We start from the raw sequence: 24,625 nt of genomic DNA on the forward strand, positions 1-24,625 counted from the left end.
TGGATGTTGTATGTGTGATTCTTTGATGTACCCATAGTTGAGGGCCAGGTGCATGTGTAAAAGTTCCTGAGCACCTTAGAGGGCGGTTTAAAACAAAAACTTCAAACAGAAGATGTCACCCTTTCCTCTTTCCCGGGTGTTGTTTTTTTTTTTTTTTCTTTTCTTTTTTTTTTCAAGTTAAGTAAAACTCCCCAGTTAGAGATCACAGAATTTAAGTAAACTGTAAAGAAGTTATAATGCCATAACATTTACATTTAGTCATTTAGCAGACGCATTTATCCAAAGCGACTTACAAATGAGGACAATGGAAGCAATCAAAAAGAATAGAATTAGAATAGTTAGTGCTAAAGTTAGAGGGTCAAAGGTTTGATAGAACTGGCTGGAAGACCTGCCAAGAGAGCATTGCAATAGTCCAGCCTGGACAGAACAAGAGCTTGAACAAGGAGTTGTGCAGCATGTCTGAAAAAAATGGGCCTGATCTTCTTGATGTTGAATAAAGCAAATCTGCAAAACCGGACAGTTTTAGCAATGTGGTCTGAGAAAGTCAGCTGATCATCAATCATAACTCCGAGGTTTCTGGCTGTTTTTGAAGGAGTTATGGTTGATGTGCCTAACTTGATGGTGAAATTGTGATGAAACGATGGGTTTGCTGGAACCACAAGCAGTTCTGTGGCAAGGTTGAGTTGAAGGTGATGGTACTTCATCCAGCAAGAAATGTCTGTTAGACAATGTTCTGTCCAGGCCTGAATATCCTGTGTCTCTTCATTTAGGATAGAGGAGAACTGGTCTACTGACTAAGCCTGGTCTCTCCAAAGTTTTTTTTTTTTTATTTTCCCTCATTTTTGTAACCGAATGGAGCTTGGCTTACTTTGTTGGGGTCTAAAAGAAACTTAATATTCATAATATCGCTGAATTGATGACACTGACACTATTGCATGAGAACCAAACTTGAACTGAATTGAGATGAATAATGACACTGTGTTTTGCTTCGTAGCTAGATTAAATTTGTTCATAATTCATGAATTTTTCAATATTGACACTTTCTGAAATGAATTAAATCAAAACTGAACTTACCCAGGCTTAATAATGACACTACGGTCTTCTGTAGAGCTGCTTTCAGTAGAGCAATTTCTGAATTCAACTCGTTTCATAATGAATGAACTTTACACAGCTACTAAACTGAAACAACACTGACGTGACTGGAGCTGAATGATGACACTATTTGTATTGTCCTGTTGAAGATGCTTTTACAGCAGAATTTTGGAAGCAGTTTAAATTTTTACTTTCCTGTTTAATACGGTGAAGATGCTTCTCTGTTGCAAAAGTGCTATAAAAAAAAATAATACAGGTGGCTTGAAGCTTGTTTTTTTTCCCCCCACAAGGTTTGCATTTTCACCACCAAAATAGAGAAAAGCAGAGATTTTTCAGTCTCTGATGTTGTATCTCCCTTACGTCCACTTCTCTTAGTTTTGCAAGATGAATTTTGTCCAAAACATTTGTACTTGCACTCTTAAAAATTAAGGTGCTTCACAATGCCATAGAAGAACCTTTTTGTCTAAATGGTTCCATAAACAACCTTCACAAAAGGTTCTTAAGATTATAAAAAGGTAAGAGTTCATTCTTTGTAGAACCAAAAATGGTTCTATGGTATTCACCTTTTGAAGCACCTTTATTTTTAAGAGTGTACGTAGAAGTATACTTACATGAACATAATAGAAAATGAAGCATTATGGTTAGTTTCTAACTGGCCTAGTTTATTAAAGCCCTACCTAGTAAGATTAAACCAATTACACAGACCCTTCTTAGTTATAGATCATAAATACATAAACCGGTTCATGTTTGGGGTGCATTTTGTTGAATTTACAGTATCATGCACAGCCATTATCGGCAGTGTGGTGTTGAGCAAATCGAAAAATTGACCAAAGTTGCAGAGCAACTGGTTCAGTGGAGTCAGTTTGGAAAATGCTTAATTTTTTCCATCACCGACAGTAATTTTCTGTACACCATAGCCATTCAATTGCAACAATGACAGAAGCAGAAAAGTTAAAGCACTAATATCTGAAGTTGCAGTGTAACATGAGGTAGTGTTGTACAGCAAAACCTAACACAAATGTAAACATTTTGAACCAAAACATTCAGCTCTTCACTGAGCGGAGTACAAGTCTGCTTCCAAAATGCAAAAACAAACAGTACTTAAGAACCACAGCCCCAGCTAATATAAAAATACGCAGAAGCCAGACTGACAAAACTAAATCCTTTATTTTTATTCATACACCAAACTTAATTTCTTTTGTTTCTCAAATGGTAATCAAACAAATTTCTGTACCTCAAGTACTAACACCTGAAACAAAACACTCTTTGAACTGAATCCATGTCAGCACAGTATTTGTATTCACGAAAAAAAAAAAAAAAAAAATCTAATTCTATTTATCAGCCACCTTAGTCGGACGGATACTGAACAGATCTCTGAGGTTTACTTCAGGATCAACATGGTGAGGAATTTTACGCTCATTAAAGAGGCCTGTCAGATCAGCTTCCAGTTTGGCCCTCGGAGAGATCTTCATGCGTAACGAAAAGAGAGAGCGAAGGTCTTCAACCAGAGGACGCCGATTTCGTCCTTCCAAACGTTTCTGCCAACTCTTGCTGCTCCGCTTATGTGGGTGCAATACAAACAAACAACCAGCAAGTTAAAGTGAAACTTAAAAGCAGTTTAAATACAAACACTGATGGATTTAATAAAAATGTGGTATATGCAGCTTTTAAATACTAGTCAACATTTGAAGTGGATAAAAAAAAAAAAAAAATCAGCATTTGTCCTATGAAAACACATTTTGGCTTTAGGCCACCTTTGATGAAAGGTCTTCATCCACTTCAAATGTGGACTAGTGTACTTCAAGGAACAGAACTACCTTGAGTTTGGCCACATCAGGTTCATGACGTAACAGGTGTCGGACGAGGCTTTCCTGTTGAAAAGGCACAGGTGAGGGGTAACTAGCACAATCTCACAAACACCATAAACACTACAGACCTACAAATACACAAACTTGAACATTAAGTCAAAACTGTAGTTGTGACTTGCAGAATTCAACCCCTAGTTCTTACACTTCATGTCACTTGGCTTTGAGAAAATGGTAATACGAGTAATATTACTACAAGACCATTCTACCATCCGATCTATGTTCCACAGATGTACTCACACGCATGGCAAAACTCTTGCTGCATCCAGGGAAGGAACAGCAGTGTGAGAGCAGCTGTAGATGGATCTTTCGAATATGATGCTGCAGGTTGAAGGTGGTGGAAAAGTAAGCCTGGCAGCCCTGACTAGGACAGAGCAAAACCGGCTTCTGCAACGCATGTGTCCGCTTGTGTCTCCTCAAAGCATCACGCTTCTTGAAGGCTTTTTTACATACCATACAGGGGAATGATGCTGTTGACAAAAGTAGATGTCTTTCAAGTGACTGTGCAAACCATTACAGCACAAAAAGCTCGCCTCACGAAAAAACAGCAGTTTACATCCAATAAGCAAACAACAGTTTAAAAAAAAAACAAACAGTTTTACCGTTTTACCTGGGTGACTTGCCATGTCAGGTGTGCACACTGATGGGGCATTCAGCATGAGGACAGCGATAACCTGAACAAACAGATACTGGTTGGGCGTTGTGAACTTTGAAGCTGGTCTCACTTAAAGGGGTGCTATTATGCTTTTTCAACTTTAGTTAGTCTGTAATGTTGCTGTTTGAGCATAAAAACGATCTGCAAAGTTACAAAGCTCAGTCCAATTCAAAAAGGAGGTTTTAACAAATCACAAAACACTCGTTTGGACTAAAACGCATTTTCCAGGATTTGTGATCACAAATTCCGATGAATGGGACGAGACCTGGTTGAGCTGCACACTAATGATAATGTGTGTTTACCATGTCAAAAGACACGCTAGCTTTCCCAAGGCAGCAAACTTAGAGTGGTTACAATCATCTGGGTTTAAATCGTACCCAAATTGATTTGATTGATGCAATTTACACTGAAGCTCACAGGTCGATGGTAAGGGGCATGACATTTCCTGAGCAGGCGCTGAGTGCTGCCAATCACAACACACTGGCCCAGCTAACCAATCACAGCACATTTCATATTTCAGAAGGCGGGCCTTCATTTGAAGCAGGAACTGAGCCCTTCATCCCAGACTGGGGAGAGAAGTGTTGTAATGTAAAATGTGAAAAGTTTTTCAAAAAACCTAGTATGAGAGCCTAATAAGACCCCTTTAAACACTTCTGATACTACCCACCTACCATATATACACAAATGTCAGTCATTACTACATTAGAGTAACCTACTGAAACTCATGTATTTGACTATGGTTTTGGCCCAACTATACTCTGGTTCACCGAAAACAGATTTCACACCGAATTTATAATGTTTAAGATCCAGTATGGCTTTGCCATCAATCTTAACTCCAAAGCATCTAGAAGTTTGTACCTCAAGTTGAGGAATATGCACTCCACTTCCCTGCATTTTACATAGTTTTAATTTTTATTAAAAAGTTCAATAGCCTACACAAGGCAGCATTCATACTTGCCAAAATGTGAACCAGTAAAGAGACTCTGGATTAACTACTGGGAAACATGTTAACAGATAATAGCTAATGATCTTAACCATATGGTGATCAATTAATGGGGTTAAAGAGTTAATGCCAGTTAATGAACCTTTCGGAATTGATGAATCCTCACCTGAATGTCTTCGATCATGCGCTTTCCGCGCAACGTGAGACTCAAACCTCATTCCACAGCCGCTCTTCGAGCATTAAACAGGAAAAAATTTGATTTTTCACTTCATTTTACTTTTAGTGGTCAGAGTTACAGAGCATTGTTATTAAAAACAGATTGTGCAGACTCACCTGAAGCTGGATGTACCGTGTGTCGCAAGGTGCAATTTTAACGCTCGTCGTTTCCTAAACGTCTTTGCGCACTGTGGCTCTTCACACTGAGGAAAACAGACTCCGTGTTGATTACAAGCATAAAGGGTGATTCAGCGAACCGCAAAATGTGACCAGTAATTGTGTGGTGGGAGAGAAAATGGAAGTCCGACCTTGAAACTTTCGCGTTTCTCGCTGTGTGCGTAGCGCACGTGCCTCTTAAGTTTATCAGCGGTGAAGAAGCTCTTGCCACACGCAGCGGCACTGCACCTGCTCCACGGTAACCACAAACATTCTCAGATGTACAAAGAGGAATAAATGGTTATTCACAGATGTAGAATTTATTTAAACTGGGCACTTTATATTCCACAGCATCTCAATTAACACTATGCCATAACTAAATTTAAAAGTATAGTGTTTAGCCAGGTAGGTCATCCAAATGTCTCCAAGTAAGCCTATACAGGTCGTATGCATGTATGCCTGTATGTATCTTAAGCCGGCCGTTTTTAACGCCATTACTTCAAGTCTTTCACCCCGCTGTGTATTAAAGCATGTCGGCTCAGGTGCGATTTACGGGTGAAACTGCGTCCACACTCTGCTACAGCACACTTGTGAGGTCGCTAAAGGAAACGGGGAAAAAAAGAAAGTCTGATCAAACACAGAAAAGAGAATTTGATAAACGCGGTCTTTTATTTAGAAAAAAAGACAAAAAAAAGACAAAAAAAAAAAAAACAGATTAGGACTCACCGCACCGGTATGCACGGTCTCGTGCTCCAGCAGACGCCACTGACGAGTGAAAGTCGCTCCACAATCAGTGTAAGCGCAATTAAACAGCTGCAGTCGCGGCACAGCGTCTTCTTTCTTAACCACTTGTGCGTTCATCATTTTCAAATGCTTATGCAGCTATATCAGTGCCGTTTCAATGTGATTATTGTTACTTTGCTTCGTCCAGTTCACATTAATAAGAGATTTTCTCGGCTTTGTGAGCTATATATACTCCGGCCACCTGCAGATGGTTGCGCTAATGATGTTTGGTAATAAGATAAATATAGATTATTCAACGTAATGAGAACACAGTCGTGTTAAGAACAAATTGGTCCGAATAAAGATTGTATTAGATGAAAGGACAATGTGTATTTTATCCAGTGCTTAATTGAAAAAAACAAACAAACTACAAATTCGACTTTATATACAGTTGTGCTCAAAATTATTCATAGCCTACCCTTGGAAAATATGATCAAAGAAAGCTGGGAAAATAAATCTGCATCATTCATTCTTTTGATATATATATATATATATATATATAATATATATATATATATATCTATATATATATATATATATATATATATATATTTTTTTTTTTTATTATTACAAAAACGTAACGTTTCACTAGAGAATTTAATATGGGGGAATCTCACTATGAAATAAATGTTTTTCTCTAATACACCTTGGCCACAATTAATCATACCCTTTTATTCAATACTTTTAGCAACTTCCTGTTGCCGAGATAACAGATCTGAATCTTCAACGATAAACAATGCAGACTTACAGTATCTTTACAGCCTTCTTTGGTCATATTGTCCAAGGGTATGAATATGAATAATTTTGAGCACAACTGTATGCACACTCTGGACCATATGTGCTTACAAGACATTTTATCTGGCGTAAAGTGATTAAGTAAACAGAATTCTTTATTTTTGTAAATGTAGGTTAAACACGCCACTCTAAAGAACGGAGTTAACTGCAGAAATTACATTATTATTAATTACAAATTACAATATTATACAGGGATATAGAAAATTGATGTGCTGCTTTTGGAGCACTATGGAAGCCCATTTTTACCAAAGAATAATAATAATAAAAAAAAAGTAATTACCTGTTTTATTTTTTTAAACAAGCTTCTATACTTTTACCATGATGCTGCATTTTAATGTCACAATTTAATGTTTAATAATAGCAAAAACCACTCATTCATGAAGGTTTGCATTGCACAACATCAGTAAGATTAGGCCCTTCCTAACGGAGCATGCTGCACAACTTCTTGTCCAGGCCCTTGTTATTTCTAGTCTGGACTACTGCAATGCTCTTTTGGCTGGACTTCCATCATACACAATGCAGTGGCACGACTGGTCTTCAACAAGCCCAAAGGGCCTATGTCACACCTGTCTTTATCTCCCTGCACTGGCTAGCAGTTGTAGCTCACATCAAGTTCAAGACATTGATGCTTGCGTATAAAACAGCCGCAGGCTCAGCACCTGCCTACTTCCACTCACTACTACAAATCTACATCCCCCTCTAGAAGCCTGAGATCTACAAGTGAAATAAACATGAATGAACATCTCATGCCTCATGTAATCTCTCAATCAGTGTTTCAACTGCAGAAAGACGTCAACACAAAATGTCACATGGCATTTCATTTACCTGTTTACCTGTTCAGATCCTTATTTCACTAGAGAAAGTCTAGAGAAGAGCATTTTGCGAAATGTTAGACTATGTATTACGCTGTATACTCATTATATTTTACTTGTCTTACCTGTTCTAATTATTTAATGTATGTTTAAATAAATCTGTTATGAAACACATTATAACAGCCACTGTGTAAATTAATATTCAGGTGCATCTCAATAAATTAGAATGTCCTGGAAAAGTTCATTTATTTCAGTAATTCAACTCAAATTGTAAAACTTGTGTATTAAATAAATTTAATGCACACAGACTGACGTCGTTTAAGTCTTTGGTTCTTTTAATTGTGATGATTTTGGCTCACATTTGACAAAAACCCACCAGTCTCAACAAATTAGAATATGGTGACATGCCAATCAGCGAATCAACTCAAAACACCTGCAAAGGTTTCCTGAGCCTTCAAAATGGTCTCTCAGTTTGGTTCACTAGGTTCACTAGGCTGTAGAGGTCCTCTCTAGGTGCTGATCCACCATCTGGGCTGGATACATACTGGATCCGGGTGACTGCAGTGACCCTCTGACTTGGATACAGACTGGATCTGGTGGCTATGGTGACCTCGGAATAAGAGAGAAACAGACTAATATGAGCGTAGATGCCATTCTTCTAATGATGTAGCAAGTACATCGGGTGTTATGGGAAGTGTTCCCAGTTCTGGTTGACCTAATTAATGCAAGTCCTAATTAATTAATTTAACGGATTTGGATATTAGAATCGTATTAGTGTGTTATGTGTGAGCAAGGTTAAAGAAATGGGTCTTTAATCTAGATTTAAACTGCAAGAGTGTGCCTGCCTCCCGAACAATGTTAGGTAGGTTATTCCAGAGTTTAGGCGCTAAATAGAAAAAGGATCTGCCGCACACAGTTGATTTTGATATTCTAGGTATTATCAAAGTGCCAGAGTTTTGAGAATGCAGCGGACTTGGAGGACTATTCCAGGATATCCTCAGTCAAACAGACATGCAGAAAGAACAATTCATGCCATCAAGAGAATGCTTAAGAAGTCTCGCTAGTGAGAATGGAGATCAACATGTTGCGTTGCTGGAATATCTCAATACTCCACTAGATGGCATCCGAATGTCCTCGCCACAACTTCTCATGGGAAGAAGGTTGAAAACCAAACTGCCAATTTCTACTAAATTGCTGACTCCCAAAGAAAGTGGAAGAATTCAAGAAAAAAAAAATTAACCGAGACATTCAAAGCAAAAAATTTATTATGACGAAAACACCAGACAGTTGCCATAAATATCACAGAGTGAACAGCAAGGACAAATCTGGAGTTCTGCAACGGTTCTGAAGAAACATGATTCACTAAGATCATACATTCTTCACACCTCAGATGGAAAGATCTACAGAAGAAACAGAAAGCACCTGTTAAAAACAAGAGGACAAAATGTTCCATCAGCAAGTGATCAAGATGACTTCGACACTGAGCCTGACACAACTGCAGCACTGCAGAGAGAAATGAGTCTAGACTTACCTTCTGTGATAAAGCAAGCATGTCGAGAAGAACTGACTGACAAACAGAGCAAGCCAAACATCATCACAAGATCAGGAAGGGAGGATAAAGTTCCTCTGAGATTTAAAGATGTACTAGAATAGTACTAAATAAAATACATCAGAGTAAACGTTTGTTGATATGGTTAAGGAATAATGCTTATGTTGGTTAATCCATTATTGAATGTTTAGATAACTGTTTATTTAAGGGTGGGAGGGTGGGGGGGGGGGGGGGGGTAATATATTTAAGTATAATACGTCATGATGTAAGTGTGTAATGGGCACGTGATTGGTGAACAAGAAAGCAGATAAAAAGCATTTCAGTTCTAGAGCCACCAGATTGTCATCTCCCTTTATGGATTTAAAAAACAATAATACACTGCAGCACAAAAGCAGTCATAAGCAGCACAGGTATATTTGTAGCAATAGCCAATAATACATTATATGGGCCAAAATTATCCATTTTTCTTTGATGCCAAAAATCATCAGGATATTAAGTAAAGATCATGTTCCATGAAGATATTTAGTAAATTTTGTTAATATTATATTTATATTTTTTTAGTAATATTCATTGCTAAGAACTTCATTTGGACAACTTTAAAGGCGATTTTCTCAATATTTAGATGTTTGTTTGTTTTTTTTTGCACCCTCAGTTTCCAGATTTTCAGTAGTTGTATCTCAGCCAAATATTGTCCTATCTTAACAAACCATACATCAATGGAAAGCTTATTTATTCATCTGTCAGTTGCCTATATAACACAAAAATCTAACTGGAATTAATATAAATTATGAATTAATTAATATGAATTCAATTAAAAAACGATTTAATTTCTGTTGGCATAAATTCTTTAACTTTGCCGAATATACTTAACAGTTCTTTCAAAGGATATGAGGCGCTTGTTTTTTTTTTTTTTTTTTTTTTTTTTTGAAAGCAACACAGTTATATAAGAAAATATAGAAAGGTAGGGTAGGTGGTATTAATAATTTTTTTTTTTTTCTGTTTGACTTCTGATATCAACGCCTCACACTCCATCCCAGAAGGTGGCGGAATATAAATCAAAGCTGGTTTGTCAACCGCCATTAAACGTCGAAGAAGAAGAAATTTGTAATGTGCCAGAAACAGTGGAACATGTCTTTATGATGTGTAGGAAATTTAATAGAGAAAGGGTTTTAGGAAAATAGGGGACAGTGGGGAAAGTTTTATCGTTAGAGATATTTTGTCAAAGGCTTCCGATCATAGAGTAATAAAATATATGTTTGATTTTTTAAAGCACGCCGATAGAATATAGGATTTTTTTTCCCTTCTTTCTTTCTTTTTTTTTAATTATTATTATTATTATTATTTTATTTTTTTTGGTAGCTTGCAGGCTACATTATTTCCAAAGATGTAAGCCATAGTGATGATTAGGCACAATTTATATGGAGGGTGGCGGTAGTGCGCTAAGTTAGCCCGCTTCCGCCGTTAAGCAGCCAAAGAAGAAGAAGAAGACGAAGAAGAAGAAGAAAGAGCAGCGCGGAAACGTAAAATAGTGTTGTTTTAGTAATTTAAGGAGATTACGTTTTATATGATCTTTTTTAATTTATAATCAAAAGCACTTCGGGTATTAACATGGTAAGTTATCACAGCATTACTGACACAATTACAGTTTGCAGTTTTTATCAGTCACGAATATTTGACACTTTATAACAGAACCCGCTCAGTCATTAATTACACTACTAACATCATTTACAGCAGTCGTGCTGCTTTGCTTTGCCTGTGTTAACGAAAGCCTTCTTCAAGAGAATATCAGAAAGTTGCGAGGATGTAACCACCTGAAGTGTTTCACTGAATCTGTTACTAATGTAGCATTTATGAACAAACAGGGGCGTCGCTAGACCCGTTTCACTAGTTTAGTGCACGATCCCAGTGAAATATTACTGAGTGATCTGTGTCTGACGATAGAGAGCATGACAGAAAACCAGTGTGTGAAGAAATCCTATGACTGTTTTATAGCTGCGATTGAAGCACTCATTGAGCGATTACATGAGATGCTGCCATGCATTAATTTGTAGTGTATCTTTTAAAATGTGCACTCGATGTTTATTTCATGCTAATTATATAATGCACTCCTGCTTTGCTTGAACTGAGGCAATGCGGGAGCGCATGTGAACCGTCACACCAATAAAGAGGTCCAGAACTGTATTTATCGTTTGAAATCCTTGTTTGTTTATCGTTTGAAATTGTTGAAATTCTCTTAATTCACTGTATGTGTCCTCTGTGCTCTGCAGTGTTTTTTACTCCGTAAGAAAATGAATGTGTGGCGTGATGCGGAACAGCAGACGTGTCGCTTCCTTGAGTTCAAGGCTAAAATAAATGCTTCTTTCATTACAATTAAACAAAGTACATCAAATAGTAGCATATCAATTATTAGGGTGGGTGGCCAATCAGATGTCAGGGGTTATTTTTTTTATTTATTTTTTCCCGTTTAAAATCACAACTAATTATGCCAAATTTGAAAATAAATCATGCTCTTGATCTAATTTGACAAAAAGGTTTGCAAAAAGGTCTGTTTGGGTACACTTCATTTCTGCCAGATTTGCTGACTTGATCGTTCAGACACTATTTGAAGAAAACTGAACTGAGCTGGGTGACATCACACTGAAATAGCAACAGGATATTTTATCATTTTGACTGAAAACAAAATGATATTTACCTAAAATCCGTTGTAGAAAGCAAAACCTGCAAATTTCTTTTGTCCATTAACAACAATAAAACGTCTCGACTCTGTACTGTATACTGGTAGAAACACAGTAAAACATTCATAGATGGCTTGATGTGTGTTTTGTTTGTTTTGTTTTTCTCTCAGATTCCTGTGTTATCAAACAGTTCAGTGAGCATGAGGGACCCCAAGAGGGTGGAGCAGATATTAACATCCATGAGAAATGCTGGAGCTAGCACACTTCAGGTAATTATTTCTGTCAAGCCTGTTTGAGCACTTGTCATTCACACCTCAGATTTGAAAAAAGCCTCAAGGAATTTTTGTTTTTTTTTTTTTTTTTTTTTGCAAAGATAACTTTGGAAATGGGTCTCCAATAAATGCATCAAGGCATAGCTGTTCTTTCTTTTAATTTAAAGGAAGTTATTTTTTTTCCATTTTCCTTCCTTTTGCATAAATACTTAAAAGCATACATAAACACAGTTTACACAACAGTGGATCACAAATGAGATATAATTTGAAGGCATTTCTCTTTATAAAATCTTTCTACATTAATTTCCAAGCTTTGTTGAATAAAAGTGTACTTGAAGTGAAAACTAAGAGCACTATATTGCTTACAGGCGAACAGTGTCTCAGAAAAAAAAATGATGGACCAAATATGAACCCATGTCCTCTGGATTGCACACTGCATGAATTAAATAACCACTAGATGACAGTATGACAAATTAAATATTAATTTTCAAATATTCATCAGTATTCATCAAAATATGGAATCACTAATAAAAAAGAACAGAAACAAATAATGATAGATATTATTGAAATTATGCTAATGAATTGTTTGCACATACAAATGCAAATGATAGTAAAGTGCATAGGATATGGCTAAAAGAATTCAGTTGATATAGATAATTATGATGATAAATGTCAGATCTTTCAAGATAAAGGCAGATTTTTTTTAAAGTTGTGGAAACCAGACAGTTAAGTGTGGTTTTAAACTACTTTAAACTTTTTTTTTTTTTTTTTTTTTGTCAAAACATGATAAACAGTAAACACTTGCCAAACAGGTTGAACATTTGAGGTACAGATCCTAAACATTTATAATAATAAAATATTTTTCTACATCAAAATATGCATGTATACATTTAAGTAAAGTCAAATTAATAATAAAGAAATGAATTTCCTAGTTTCTGCATGCTCCAGTGAGTGATATTGTTTTAAATCATAAAACAGGTTTGTGTTGCTTGACTCTGATGGCACGATGCAAATGTACATTTATGTTCATTAACAAAAACAGTTACGTCTGTAAAAAATTGGTAAAATTGGTAAAATTTTAATATTGGCTGTGTTTTGACTGTACATTGATTAAAACTGATCCTATGATATCACACAATTAGATCATGATAACCAAAGGAAAAACCTCACTACCATGGCAAAGTGTAACTTTATGGTTTCTATGGTATTTGTATGAAAAACAGCATCCTAAATGCATTTATTATAAATGTTTTCAGCTTATTTACATATAAAAATACAGCATGCAGTTGCATCAAACAAATGGTATAAACATCAATCAATGTATATTGTGATAATCGTACAATTTCAAGGGAATAATCGACAATTATGATTTTTGTCATAATCGTGCAGCCCTACTGAGACATTTGTGTTCTTTCAGTGAATTCAAGCTGTTCTGGCTGTTCTCTAAGTCCCTTACTAGCTGTACTAGCTTTAAGCTTCTAGATTGGGGAATATTTGGCTATTCTTCCTTGCAGAATTGCTGAAGTTCAGTCAGAATCTGTGGTGAGTGGCCATGGACTAGTCTGCAACAAATGATTATTTTGATAATCGATTAACCCGTTTAATCCCAATTTTTTATTTTTTTTTTATTTTGGAAAAGTTTGTGAAAACTTGTGTTTTATGGTTGGGTAATGTGTGTACTGAATTAACATCAAAAGTCATAAAAATTGTTATATATCTTAGCTCAGCTATTTTAAACTGTTTGGTCACATTCTAGGGTTACTATTATGCATTAAAACTTATACAACACTGACAGAAATACTGAGATAAAAGACAGAAAAATTATACTCATCAACGTATTTCAAAATTTTTACTTTTATGTAACATATATCATCAAATTTTTAGGTTAGTGCTACCAGTATTACAACATTAATATTGTAACTTATTTGTAACATTTGAAGTTTTAATTGAGTGCAATATTTTGGCATTGCAACATTTTAGCGCAGGTTTCACTGTCAACTGCAATTGGATTGATATTGTACACCTACAGTCGTGGCAAAAATTATTGGCCCCCTTGGTAAATGTGATCAAAAAAGGCTGTGAAAATTCATCTGCATTGTTAGTCCTTTTGGTCTTTTATTTAAAAAATTCACAAAAATGTATCGTTTCATTGGATAATAAGAATTTAAAACAGAGGGGAAATGTCATTATGAAATGAATGTTTTTCTCAAATACTCGTTGGTCACAATTATTGGCACCCCTATAAATTCTTATGAGTAAAATATCTCTGAAGTATATTCCCATTCATATTCACAATTTTGAGCACTCCAGCATGATTATAAACACGAAGTCATCCAGCTCTGGCTTCCTGTTTCACAGAAATATAAAGAGGGAAAACAAAGCCCAAATTCCCTTAATCATCCATCACAATAAGAAAAACCAAAGAATATATTTCTGATGTGCAGCAAAAGATAATTGAGCTTCACAAATTGGTGAAGTGGCTTTAAGAAAAGAGCTAGAGCAGTGAAGATTCCCATTTCCACCATCAGGGCAATAATTAAGAATTTCCAATCAACAGAAAATGTTACAAATCTGCCTGGAAGAGGATGTGTGTCTACAGTATATCGTCCTAATGTGCGGTGATAAGGAGAGTTTGAGTAGCTAAAGACTCTCCAAGGACCACAGCTGGAGAATTGCAGAAAATAGTCGAGTCTCTGGTTCAGCAAACCTTTAAAAAAAATGTCAGACAGCATGTTATTTGAGGGTTAGAAGAAAAATTATCCTAGCTCATTCAAAAACAAACTAAAGCATATTCAGTTATCAGCCAAGACTGGAACTTCACATGGGAATGGCTTCTATGATCAGATGAAACTAAAGAATGAGCTTTTTAGCAGCAAACACTCAAGATGGGTTTGGTGAACACAGAGAAAAAATGTACACATGGGGTACTATGAAATATACTGCTGTATTTTTGATGTTGTGGGCCTATATTTCTGCTGGAGGTCCTGGACATCTTGTTTAGACACACATGCATCTTTGATTCTATCAAATATCAACAGATAAAAAATCAGTAAGTGACTGACTCTGTATCTTATAATGGGCCATGTTTGGATCTTCCAACCGTACAATAACCCAAACACAAACCTCAAAAACAACACAGAAATGGGTCACTGAACACAAAACCAAGCTTCTGTTATAGCCATTCCAGTCCTCTGACCTGAACCCTATGGCTACTGAGAGGAGTGAACTGAAGAGGAGAAGCTGGGAATATGAAGGGTCTGGAGTGATTCTGGATGAAGGAATGGTCTCTGATCTCTTGTCAGGTGGTCTCTAACCTCATCAGGCATTATAGGAGAACATTTAGAGCTGTTAAACTGGCAAATAAAGGTTTCAAAAAGTATTGAATAAAGGGGGCCATTAATTGTGGCCAGTGTGTATTAGAGAAAAACATTTATTTCATAATGATATTTCCCCCCATTTTAAATTCCTATTATCCAATGAAAGGATACATTTTTTAGATTTTTTTAAATAAAAGATCAAAAGGATTAACAATGCAGATTAATTTTCACAGCCTTTTTTGATCATATTTTCCAAGGGGGCCAATTTTTGGCCACAACTGTAAGTTCACTGTTATCGGTCCACACTCACAACTCAATATTGAGTTACACATATTCTAACTGATAAATAAATCAATTGTACTATTTCAGTTGGTATACAATAATTTTTTATAACACAAATTAATATATTTGGCACACAAAGTGAGACATTCTCATTCACCATTTAATTAACTGTTTAATTAACATCATTCTGCCTTACAACTTCTGTTGTAAGTCATGTGGAACAAGATAATTGTAAGAGAAGACATTTTATTCAAAACTTTAGCTCTCTTAAAACACCTTATAGTGTTATAATAAACTGTCGTGAGCTAGATTAAGCTTTTTAATCTATGCAAATCAAACTATCACTCTAATGTAATAATGTTTTTTGTTTTTCTTATTTATGAATATGAATTTAATTCAAACTACGAGTTTTGTGTGATTTCTTTTGAATATAAGGCTTGGATGTTCTCATGTAATGAGTTGGGTATTTGATGGATTTTTGTTGTTTATGTTGTAGGTAATCTCAGATTTTGATATGACTCTCACCAGGTTCGCCTGCAATGGCAAACGCTGCCCTACATCCCATAGTAAGTACAACAATTACTAATATTGCCTTTAGTTTTGCTGAGCTAGTTGTCCACCAATCAATTAGCCAGTTAGTGAGGTTTAAGGTTTTTTTGTGTGTGTGTGTTTTGACAGCATGCTGAGTGTTTAGCTGTTCGACTGTTTGCACATGCAGTACAACTATCTGTGTAATGCTGCATCTTTAAATTCATTCATTTGAAATCTTTACATCCATAGACATTCAGAGAGTTGTCTTTGGTCAGAGGTTTTTGTTTAGTTGATTTTGCAAACGTGTACTTTTGCAGGTCCCTATGACTAAAATTAAGCACAGAATGCTAGATTAAGGTTGTAAGAATTTAACGAGCTTTCTCTTTTAACATAAATATGTAAATCTAACCTAAATGAATGCTGTTGAACACTGAAAGCTGTAAATAACCTACAGAAAATTAATCTGTGTTAAAAGAGTTTATCTTCTGTGGATTTCTCTTGTGTTGTTAAAATTAGTAATAAATTGTATGCTTTCAGATATTCTGGACAACAGCAAACTGATCAGTGAAGACTGCAAAGCCAAGGTGAGAAAGCAAATGTTTTACCTAATGAATATTTTAAGCTTACATTAGTTTTCACTCACAACTCTCTGTGCAACTTTAGATGTTGCACTGTTATGTGTTTGATGTGAAATTCACAGATTTCCAACCACTTTGAGTAAATAAACAAAGTGTGTTATATTTTTGTTACCTGTACCAAAATATCCCTGTTTATTCGTCAGTTCCAGGGCTTTTGTGAAAATTACAGATCATACTTCTGTTACCTTGTCTGTTTTATTTCTGTTCATTTCTTTTCTGAAGCAGAAGTTTCATGCAATCCCTAATTGTCTTAAATGCTGTTTTATCACAAACACTGATTATTTATTCTGTGTGCAGGTTTTACAGACATATCTTACCTTAATTTAGCACTGCATAAATTTCTTTTTGATGACCAGGACAGTCTTGAAATTTGTGAGGATTGTGTTTCTGCAGCTAAAGAATCTTCTGGACACTTACTACCCTATAGAGATCGATTCCACACGCTCAGTGGAAGAGAAGTTACCACTCATGGTTGAATGGTGAGATACAGTACATCTACTCATTGCACAACTTATCTCTCAACAGCGAACAGAAGGTGAGCCTATGAGGGTCCAAGTTTGACCATTATTTGTTATACAGGTTGAAGGTGTATGTAGGAATGTGCCAAAATATCGGACAATAATCGCTTTCAGCTGATAAAAGCAGTTATTTGCACCATCAACCGATTGTTTAAAACAGCCGATGATCAGAGCTGAAATCAACATGAATGAACATCAGAAGGGGTGTTGAAAGATACAGACCACTTACTGAAATGTATAATGTTAGCTATAAAAAAATATATAACGCTAGTTACCAATAAAAACACTAGAGGGAACCAAACACACCATGGTTAAAACCACACAATGAAATTCTTGCAAGGCTCCCTTTCATAAAATATACAAAAATACACGTGTACAAAAAAATATGCAAATACAAATATACACTGTGCAATGAACAAGGTAACAGTTTTTTTTAATGGGAGGTGAGATAATATTTGAAGGGTTGTTTAGGAGTCATGGTTTGTAAGTCTTTTTGTCCCTGATTTCATACTCCTACTGTACACCATTTCTCAGTTGGCAGAAGTGTGAAGAGACTTTTGTATATTGTCCCTGATGATGTTGTGGGCCCTCCTGATGACCCTGGTGCAGTAAATATCCTGAAGGGATGGGAAAGCTTCTCTACAAATTAACTGTGCCGTTTTTATTACATGCTGGAGAGCTTTCCTTTCTTGAACAGTGCAGCTTCATACCACACAGTGATTCAACTAGTGATCACACATTCAATTGTACATCTGTAAAAGTTGCTGAGGATTTTAGTTGTCATGCCAAATTTCCTTAACCTACTTAAAGGGGTCATATGATGCGATTTTAATTTTTCCTTTCTCTTTAGTGAGTGTTACAAGCTCTTGGTGCATAAAGAAGATCTGTAAAGTTGCAAAGACTGAAGTCTCAAAACCCAAAAAGATATTCTTTATAAAAGTGAAGACTCGTCCATGCCCTCCTAAAACACCTCGTTTAAACACGCCTTCACATGTCTACGTCACGATGTGGGAAGATTTGAATAATGCCGGCCAAATGTTCACGCAAAGAAAGAAGGCGTAACCTTTGATTCTCGCTGTTGCCACCAGCAACATGTGGTGGAGACGCTGTTTTTCGTTGTGAAAGTGAAAAATACTTTGTTTGGCCTTCTGAAAAAATACAAGACTAGAAATCGGTGGTTAAGTAGCATTTACAACACTGTTCCCAGAACAGATCAACCCAAATATTCAGATGTGTGCAGCACATTTTATTAGGACTGTTTCCTGTCCTGGGAGAGAAGACTACAATGCTTCTGACTCACAGTCTGTAAGAACGTTTACATACGTAAAGGATTTGCCACTAATGATTCAAACGTGAGTTTTGAGCAGTGTAGAGCAGCGGTTCTCAATTCCAGTTCTTGCGCCCCCTGCTCTGTACAATTTGATGTCTCTCTCTTATTGCTTCAGAAGTTTGTTTTTTTTATTAAGTAGTGTGGTGTGCTGAGTGGTGGTCATAGGATATTATATTCCGTGATTGATTCTTTTTTGAAGAAGTTTTTTTTGTTTTATTAGTGGTTTGTTGTGTTGTGGAGGTGAGTTGAATTTAAATTCTAATTATTAACAGAGGTATATGATGTCACACTTGTCCATGTGTGAAGACATTGCGCAGCGCAAATCCATGAATGAATGTTCCGAAGTGAGGTAAACTTCAACAGATTTCCCCTGCTCAGGGAGAAGGAAGCAATGAACACTGTGTAGGGACCAAGTCAATGGGAACACAGTTCATGCATAGAGGTCACTTCTAACAAGCTGATTATCTAAATCTGGTGTGTTAACAAAGAGAGACGTGCAAAATATACAGAGCTGGGGGGCGCAAGGACTGGAATTCAGAACTGCTGGTGTAGAGTAGAGCTTGTTGTTTGTCGTTTCTCCGATCACAAATGCAGACATTGTTTTATGTTTACGCGGGGGGGGGGGCCGATGCAATTTAAACACAAACACATTTAAACACAGCATATAAGCCTACGTTTTCTTACATTAAAAGTAGGCTATCACAAACAATTCAATTAAACCACTGACGAATACTGACAGAAACAGTTTGCTCTCATGCGTTTTCTTTTGCATTTACATCGTTATTACAAGCAATCCCGCGGGTCTTATAGAGCTTTGATTTTCTACCTCCACATTAATTATGATGTTGACTTGTTTATCTAAAAGTTTATCTAAAACTTTGCTGAAATTGAAATGGGTCCAAGGTGGCTGGAATGGTCCTTTTCATGTTCCCGATGACTATCCTTTCAAAACACTTCATAACAGTTAGGGTGCAATCGGGCTATAATCATTCAGCCAGGATCTCAAATATGGATTATCTTTTGAAATATGTTTATAACAACAACTTTACATGGCTGCTCAATCTAATGTTAACTTAGAGAAATGTGTGCTGTTTTAAGTTTTTTTTTTGGGTTTTGAAAGCAGAGCCCTGCATGGGCCTCAAATTTAGTTCCTAGCCTGGCCCTGGCCCGAGACACTCCTAGCCCATGTCCGACAGCTAATAGTCATCTTTATTTATATAGCGCTTTAAACAAAAAAGATTGCGTCAAAGCAACTGAACAACATTAATTAGGAAAACAGTGTCAATAATGCAAAATGACAGTTAAAGCAGTTCATTATTGAATTCAGTGATGTCATCATGGAGCTCAGTTCAGTTTAAATTGTATCTGTGCAATAATTTGCAATCAAGTCAACGATATCGCTGTAAATAAAGTGTCCCCAACTAAGCAAGCCAGATGCGACAGCGGCAAGGAAACAAAACTCCATCAGTGAGAGAATGGAGAAAAAAACCCTTGGGAGAAACCAGCTCAGTCGGGGGGCCAGTTCTCCTTCTGACCAAGACGAAACCAGCAGTTCAATTCCAGGCTGCAGCAAAGTCAGGTTGTGCAGAAGAATCATCTGTTTCCTGTGGTCGTGTCCCGGTGGTCGTCTGAGACAAGGTCTTTACAGGGGATCTGTCTCTGGGGCTCTAGTCCTGGTCTCCGCTTTTCTTTCAGGGCTGTAGAGGTCCTTTCTAGGTGCTGATCCACCATCTGGGCTGGGATACATACTGGATCCGGGTGACTGCAGTGACCCTCTGACTTGGATACAGACTGGATCTGGTGGCTACGGTGACTGTGACCCTCGGGATAAGAGAGAGAAACAGACTAATATGAGCGTAGATGCCATTCTTCTAACGATGTAGCAAGTACATCGGGTGTTATGGGAAGTGTTCCGGTTTCCGGTTTTACCTAATTAATGCAGCCAAAATCCTAACGGATTTGGATATTAGAAGTGTATTAGTATGTTATGTGTAAGCCAGGTTAAAGAGATGGGTCTTTAATCTAGATTTAAACTGCAAGAGTGTGTTCTGCCTCCCGTAACAATGTTAGGTTGGTTATTCCAGAGTTTGGGCGCTAAATAGGAGAAGGATCTGGCCGCCCGCAGTTTGACTTTGATATTCTAGGTATTATCAAATTGCCATAGTTTTTGAGAACGGAGCGGGACGTGGAGGACTATATTGTACAAGAGCTCGTTCAAATACTGAGGTGCTAACCATTCAGGGCTTTATAAGTAATAAGCAAGATTTTAAAATCTATAGCATGTTTGATGAGGGAGCCAGTGCACAGTGTTGACAGGACCGGGCTAATATGATCATACTTCCTGGTTCTAGTAAGAACTCTAGCTGCTGCATTTTGGACTAACTGAGTTTGTTTACTAAGCTTGCAGAACAACCACCCAAAATAGAGCATTACAATAGTCTAACCTTGATGTCATAAACCATGGATTAACATTTCTGCATTTGACAAATTGAGAGCAATCGGCCGTAATTTAGATATATTTTTGAGATGGAAAAATGCAGTTTTACAAATTGCTAGAAACGTGGCTTTCTAAGGAAAAGTTGTTATCAAATAGCACACCTAGGTTCAGAACTGAAAAAAACTGATGACGAGAATTGACAGAGCAGCCATCAAGGCTAAGACCAAGCGTTCTAGGTCATTACATGCAGAGCTTTTTAGGCCCTATAATTAACACCTCTGTTTTTTCAGAATTTAGCAGTAAGAAATTACTCGTCATCCAGATTTTTTATATCGACTATGCATTCCGTTAGTTTTTCAAATTGGTATGTTTCGCCAGGCCGCGATGAAATATAGAGCTGAGTATAATCAGCATAACAGTGAAAGCTAACACCGTGTTCTGAGTTCTAATCAGAATTACATTCAGCCCGACCCTAACCCTAGGCTCAGATCAGTGAGGCCTACTATCAGTCAGTTTCAAAAATAGTCCCAATTGAAAGAAAACAAGCTGACAAAAAGATTGATACCAATATTAGGTGATAATATTGCATAACAAGATTTATAAGCTGTTTATTTTTTCCGGTTATTGTAAGCAGTTATTTTTGACCCGGGAACACCAGAAATGTTATAGGGATTTGAACACAACCTGAGGGTTAAACATTAAACCTAGATAAATGTGCACTATATCCAATAGTTTGTGTGGAGAGTGGAAGCTAAAGCACGCTTCGGACATGGAGGTGCCAGCGTGATCACTTGCTATTTTTTTTTTTTTTTTAAGTGAATTAAAATTTGAAATAAGCTTTTTGCTCATAAAGGTAAGAATAATGCATCATTTGGGACTGTAAAGGGTCTACTTTTATTTGTGTGCACTCATAATGTCAACAAAACAGTATGCTTTCCTTCTGCCATCCTCGGTCTTCAACAGGAGCCGCTTCACAAAATGAACCGAAACTCGGCGAATACATGCCTGCACAGATATGACAAATATAATCTATAGCTAAGCTCTTAAACTACTACTTTTTTTTACTACAAAATCAAAATCAAAACTCTTTCATCATGATCATATATCCGTAGAGATCCTCTTTTCTGTAAAAGCGTGACTAATGATGAGATGGCGAGTCAGGATCAACAAGCATCATCCTTGGTCAGTTTCTTTTGCTAGTGCTTTGCGGCAAGCTATTGTCTATTGCGTGCATTTGAATGAAGAACTCTTCAGCTGTGCTGACGGCACGCTCTCTGCTGCTGGACACTAAACACCGTCGAGCCGCACTTGACAGTCGCACTTGACAGCACGGATAGCGCCACCTATACACTTTCAACGGAGTGCGCCTCGAGCTACGTTTCATTTACATGTACAAAAATTGTACATGTAATTGTACACAAAAATACCTCAAAAAAGGTGTCTTGGTACGCAATTTGAATCCCAACAGGAAGTCGGTGATTTTTGAACTTTTCTCTGCAAAATTTTTGTTGTTTTTGCCATTTTCAGGGGTTGTACTTTTACGAACTCCTCCTAGAGATTTATTCAGATCAACACCAAACTTGGTCAGTGTAATCTTAAGGCCTTTGCAATGTTAAATTGCGAAGATCTTGAGGTTTCGTTGAAGGGCGTGTCTGTGGCAGCCTTACAAATTTCGATGTGTTTCGCCATGAGAAAGGAAGTTTGCTACATAACTCAGACCAATTAAACCAAAAAAGTTGGCCAATCTTGCCTCAAACTTCACCATGTTTTGATAAGACTTCTACCACGCTGAACAAATCTACATGCCAATATTCAGATATCCGCTATAAGCGCCTACCTGCTGGCAACAGTAAGTGACATGTTTTTTACGCTGTAACGAGGCTAAACGCCTAGAGATTTTATGACACTTTATAATTGTTTTTGGTCCATCTAATCTAAAGGTCCTTTGCGATGTTAAATTGTGAACATCTTGAGTTTTCATTAAAGGGTGTGTCCATGGCACCGTGACAAAGTTCAATGTCTCGCCACGGGAATAGAAGTTGTTGTAACTTGTTGTTGTTGTTATGTAGGCATAAAATGTCCGATCTTTTCCAAACTTCACATGTTCGAAAAGAGTCTTGGCCTGAACACATCTGAAGGTCAATATTCCACTATAATCATAGCGCCACCTGCTGGCAACAGGAAATGGTTTGTTTTAGACTAACATGTAATGTCCAATCTGCACCAAACTTCAAATATTTGGAAAGAGTCATGGCCTGAACAGTGGTGGACGAAGTACACAAATCAAGTACTTGAGATGATTAGAGACTGGGTATGATAAAATAATATCTCCAGTAAAAGTAAAGTACTCCGTTTTGCAGATTTTACTCGCGGAAATTACAAAATACTCGATTTTTTATTTACTTCAAGTAAAAGTACTGATAGATAGATTTATTTTGCAGTTTTTTATATATGCTGGCTACTTAATTTTATATTAGCCCAATTTTTTTTTTATAATCCCTACTGGCTACCAAAATACTGATTTTCCTCAACAATAACCACTACTTGGAGTCAAGATATATTTTTGTGTTGATATATGGACTATGTTGTGAAGTGATGTAAGTAATTTCACTGTGAAGCTTACACTGCGATGTACCTGAGAGAAAACAGATTTGTTGACCCTGGACCACAACCATAAGGGGTCAATTTTTGTATTGAGAATTTAGGCATCATCCGAAAGCTGATAAATGAACTTCCATGATGTTTTGTTTGTTAGGCAGGAGGATTTGTCTGATAATACAACTATTGGAAAATCTGGAATCTGAGGGTGCAAAAAAATCAAAACACTGAGAAAATCACCTTTAAACTTGTCTAAATGATTTCTTAGCAATGCGTATTACTAATCAAAAATTAAGTTTTGATATATTTACAGTAGGAAATTTAGAAAATATCTTCATGGAACATGATCTTTACTTAATATCCTAATGATTTTTGCCATAAAAGAAAAAATTAATCATTTTGACCATACATGTATTTTGGCTATTGCTACAAATATACCCCAGCGACTTCAGACTGCTTTTGTGCTCCAGGGTCACATTTGATCATTAGATTTTCACCAGTAAGAAAAAAAGTGTTTTTAAAATTTGTTGTTTGCAGAACATCACAGTTATATATGACATGAGAATAAGGCCTGAAGTTAGGAAGAACATTTTCTCAAACCTTGTCTGTGGTGTAAAAACACTCCTGGCCAAATACTCCCAGGGGCATCACTTCCCACTTTGAATTACTGTAGTTACCATGTTCTGAACATCACAGCCTTTCTTTTTCCCCCAGATATAATATATCTAGGTGGTTGAATAAAAATATTTGGACTTTATTTTTAAAAAATAACCTCAACTTAGCACCACAAGCTTGTAAGCTAGACAGTTAGCATCGGCTACCAATATTTACTTATTTTCAGTATGGTTATGAATAAACATTCATATCTGTCTACTTGGGTGGTTAATTCAAACAATATAAACGTTTATACTGTTGATAAACAATATAAAAACAGACATCACGTAGGGATAAATGCGTAACATTTTAATACAACTGTTAATGTTATGGCAGCGGGAATTTGAACGTGCATTAGTTATTTTATTTAATCTGTGTTAATTTAATGTTTTGTTTTTTGACCTAAAAGGCACAGATGCTGATGTGTTTGCATTCAAGCATTTCAGTGGGCTTAAATAGATCACCCTTTACCGAAGATTTAGTTCTCAAACAACTGACAATTTTGAC

The 24,625-nt window shown here is 36.6% G+C and overlaps 2 protein-coding genes across 2 annotated transcripts; one reads left to right on the top strand and one right to left on the bottom strand.

Moving 5' to 3' along the window:
* Positions 1-2,240: 2,240 nt before the first annotated feature.
* Positions 2,241-5,880, bottom strand: si:dkey-208k4.2 (P43 5S RNA-binding protein-like). Its single transcript, XM_042745688.1, is given in 9 exon segments — positions 2,241-2,663; positions 2,910-2,963; positions 3,198-3,460; positions 3,584-3,631; positions 4,722-4,795; positions 4,889-4,974; positions 5,080-5,176; positions 5,426-5,526; positions 5,654-5,880. Coding segments are annotated over 9 exon segments (1,101 nt in total). The 5' UTR covers positions 5,792-5,880; the 3' UTR covers positions 2,241-2,423.
* A 4,415-nt stretch (positions 5,881-10,295) lies between these two features.
* Positions 10,296-17,937, top strand: LOC122140742 (7-methylguanosine phosphate-specific 5'-nucleotidase-like). The gene is made up of 5 exons (XM_042745546.1): positions 10,296-10,477; positions 11,712-11,810; positions 15,909-15,978; positions 16,481-16,527; positions 16,975-17,937. The coding sequence occupies exons 1-5, from the start codon at positions 10,475-10,477 to the stop codon at positions 17,062-17,064; spliced, it is 309 nt and encodes a 102-aa protein (XP_042601480.1). The 5' UTR covers positions 10,296-10,474; the 3' UTR covers positions 17,065-17,937.
* The last annotated feature ends 6,688 nt before the right edge of the window (positions 17,938-24,625 follow it).

This window comes from Cyprinus carpio, chromosome B19 (assembly GCF_018340385.1).
Source record: "Cyprinus carpio isolate SPL01 chromosome B19, ASM1834038v1, whole genome shotgun sequence".
NCBI lineage: Eukaryota > Metazoa > Chordata > Actinopteri > Cypriniformes > Cyprinidae > Cyprinus > Cyprinus carpio.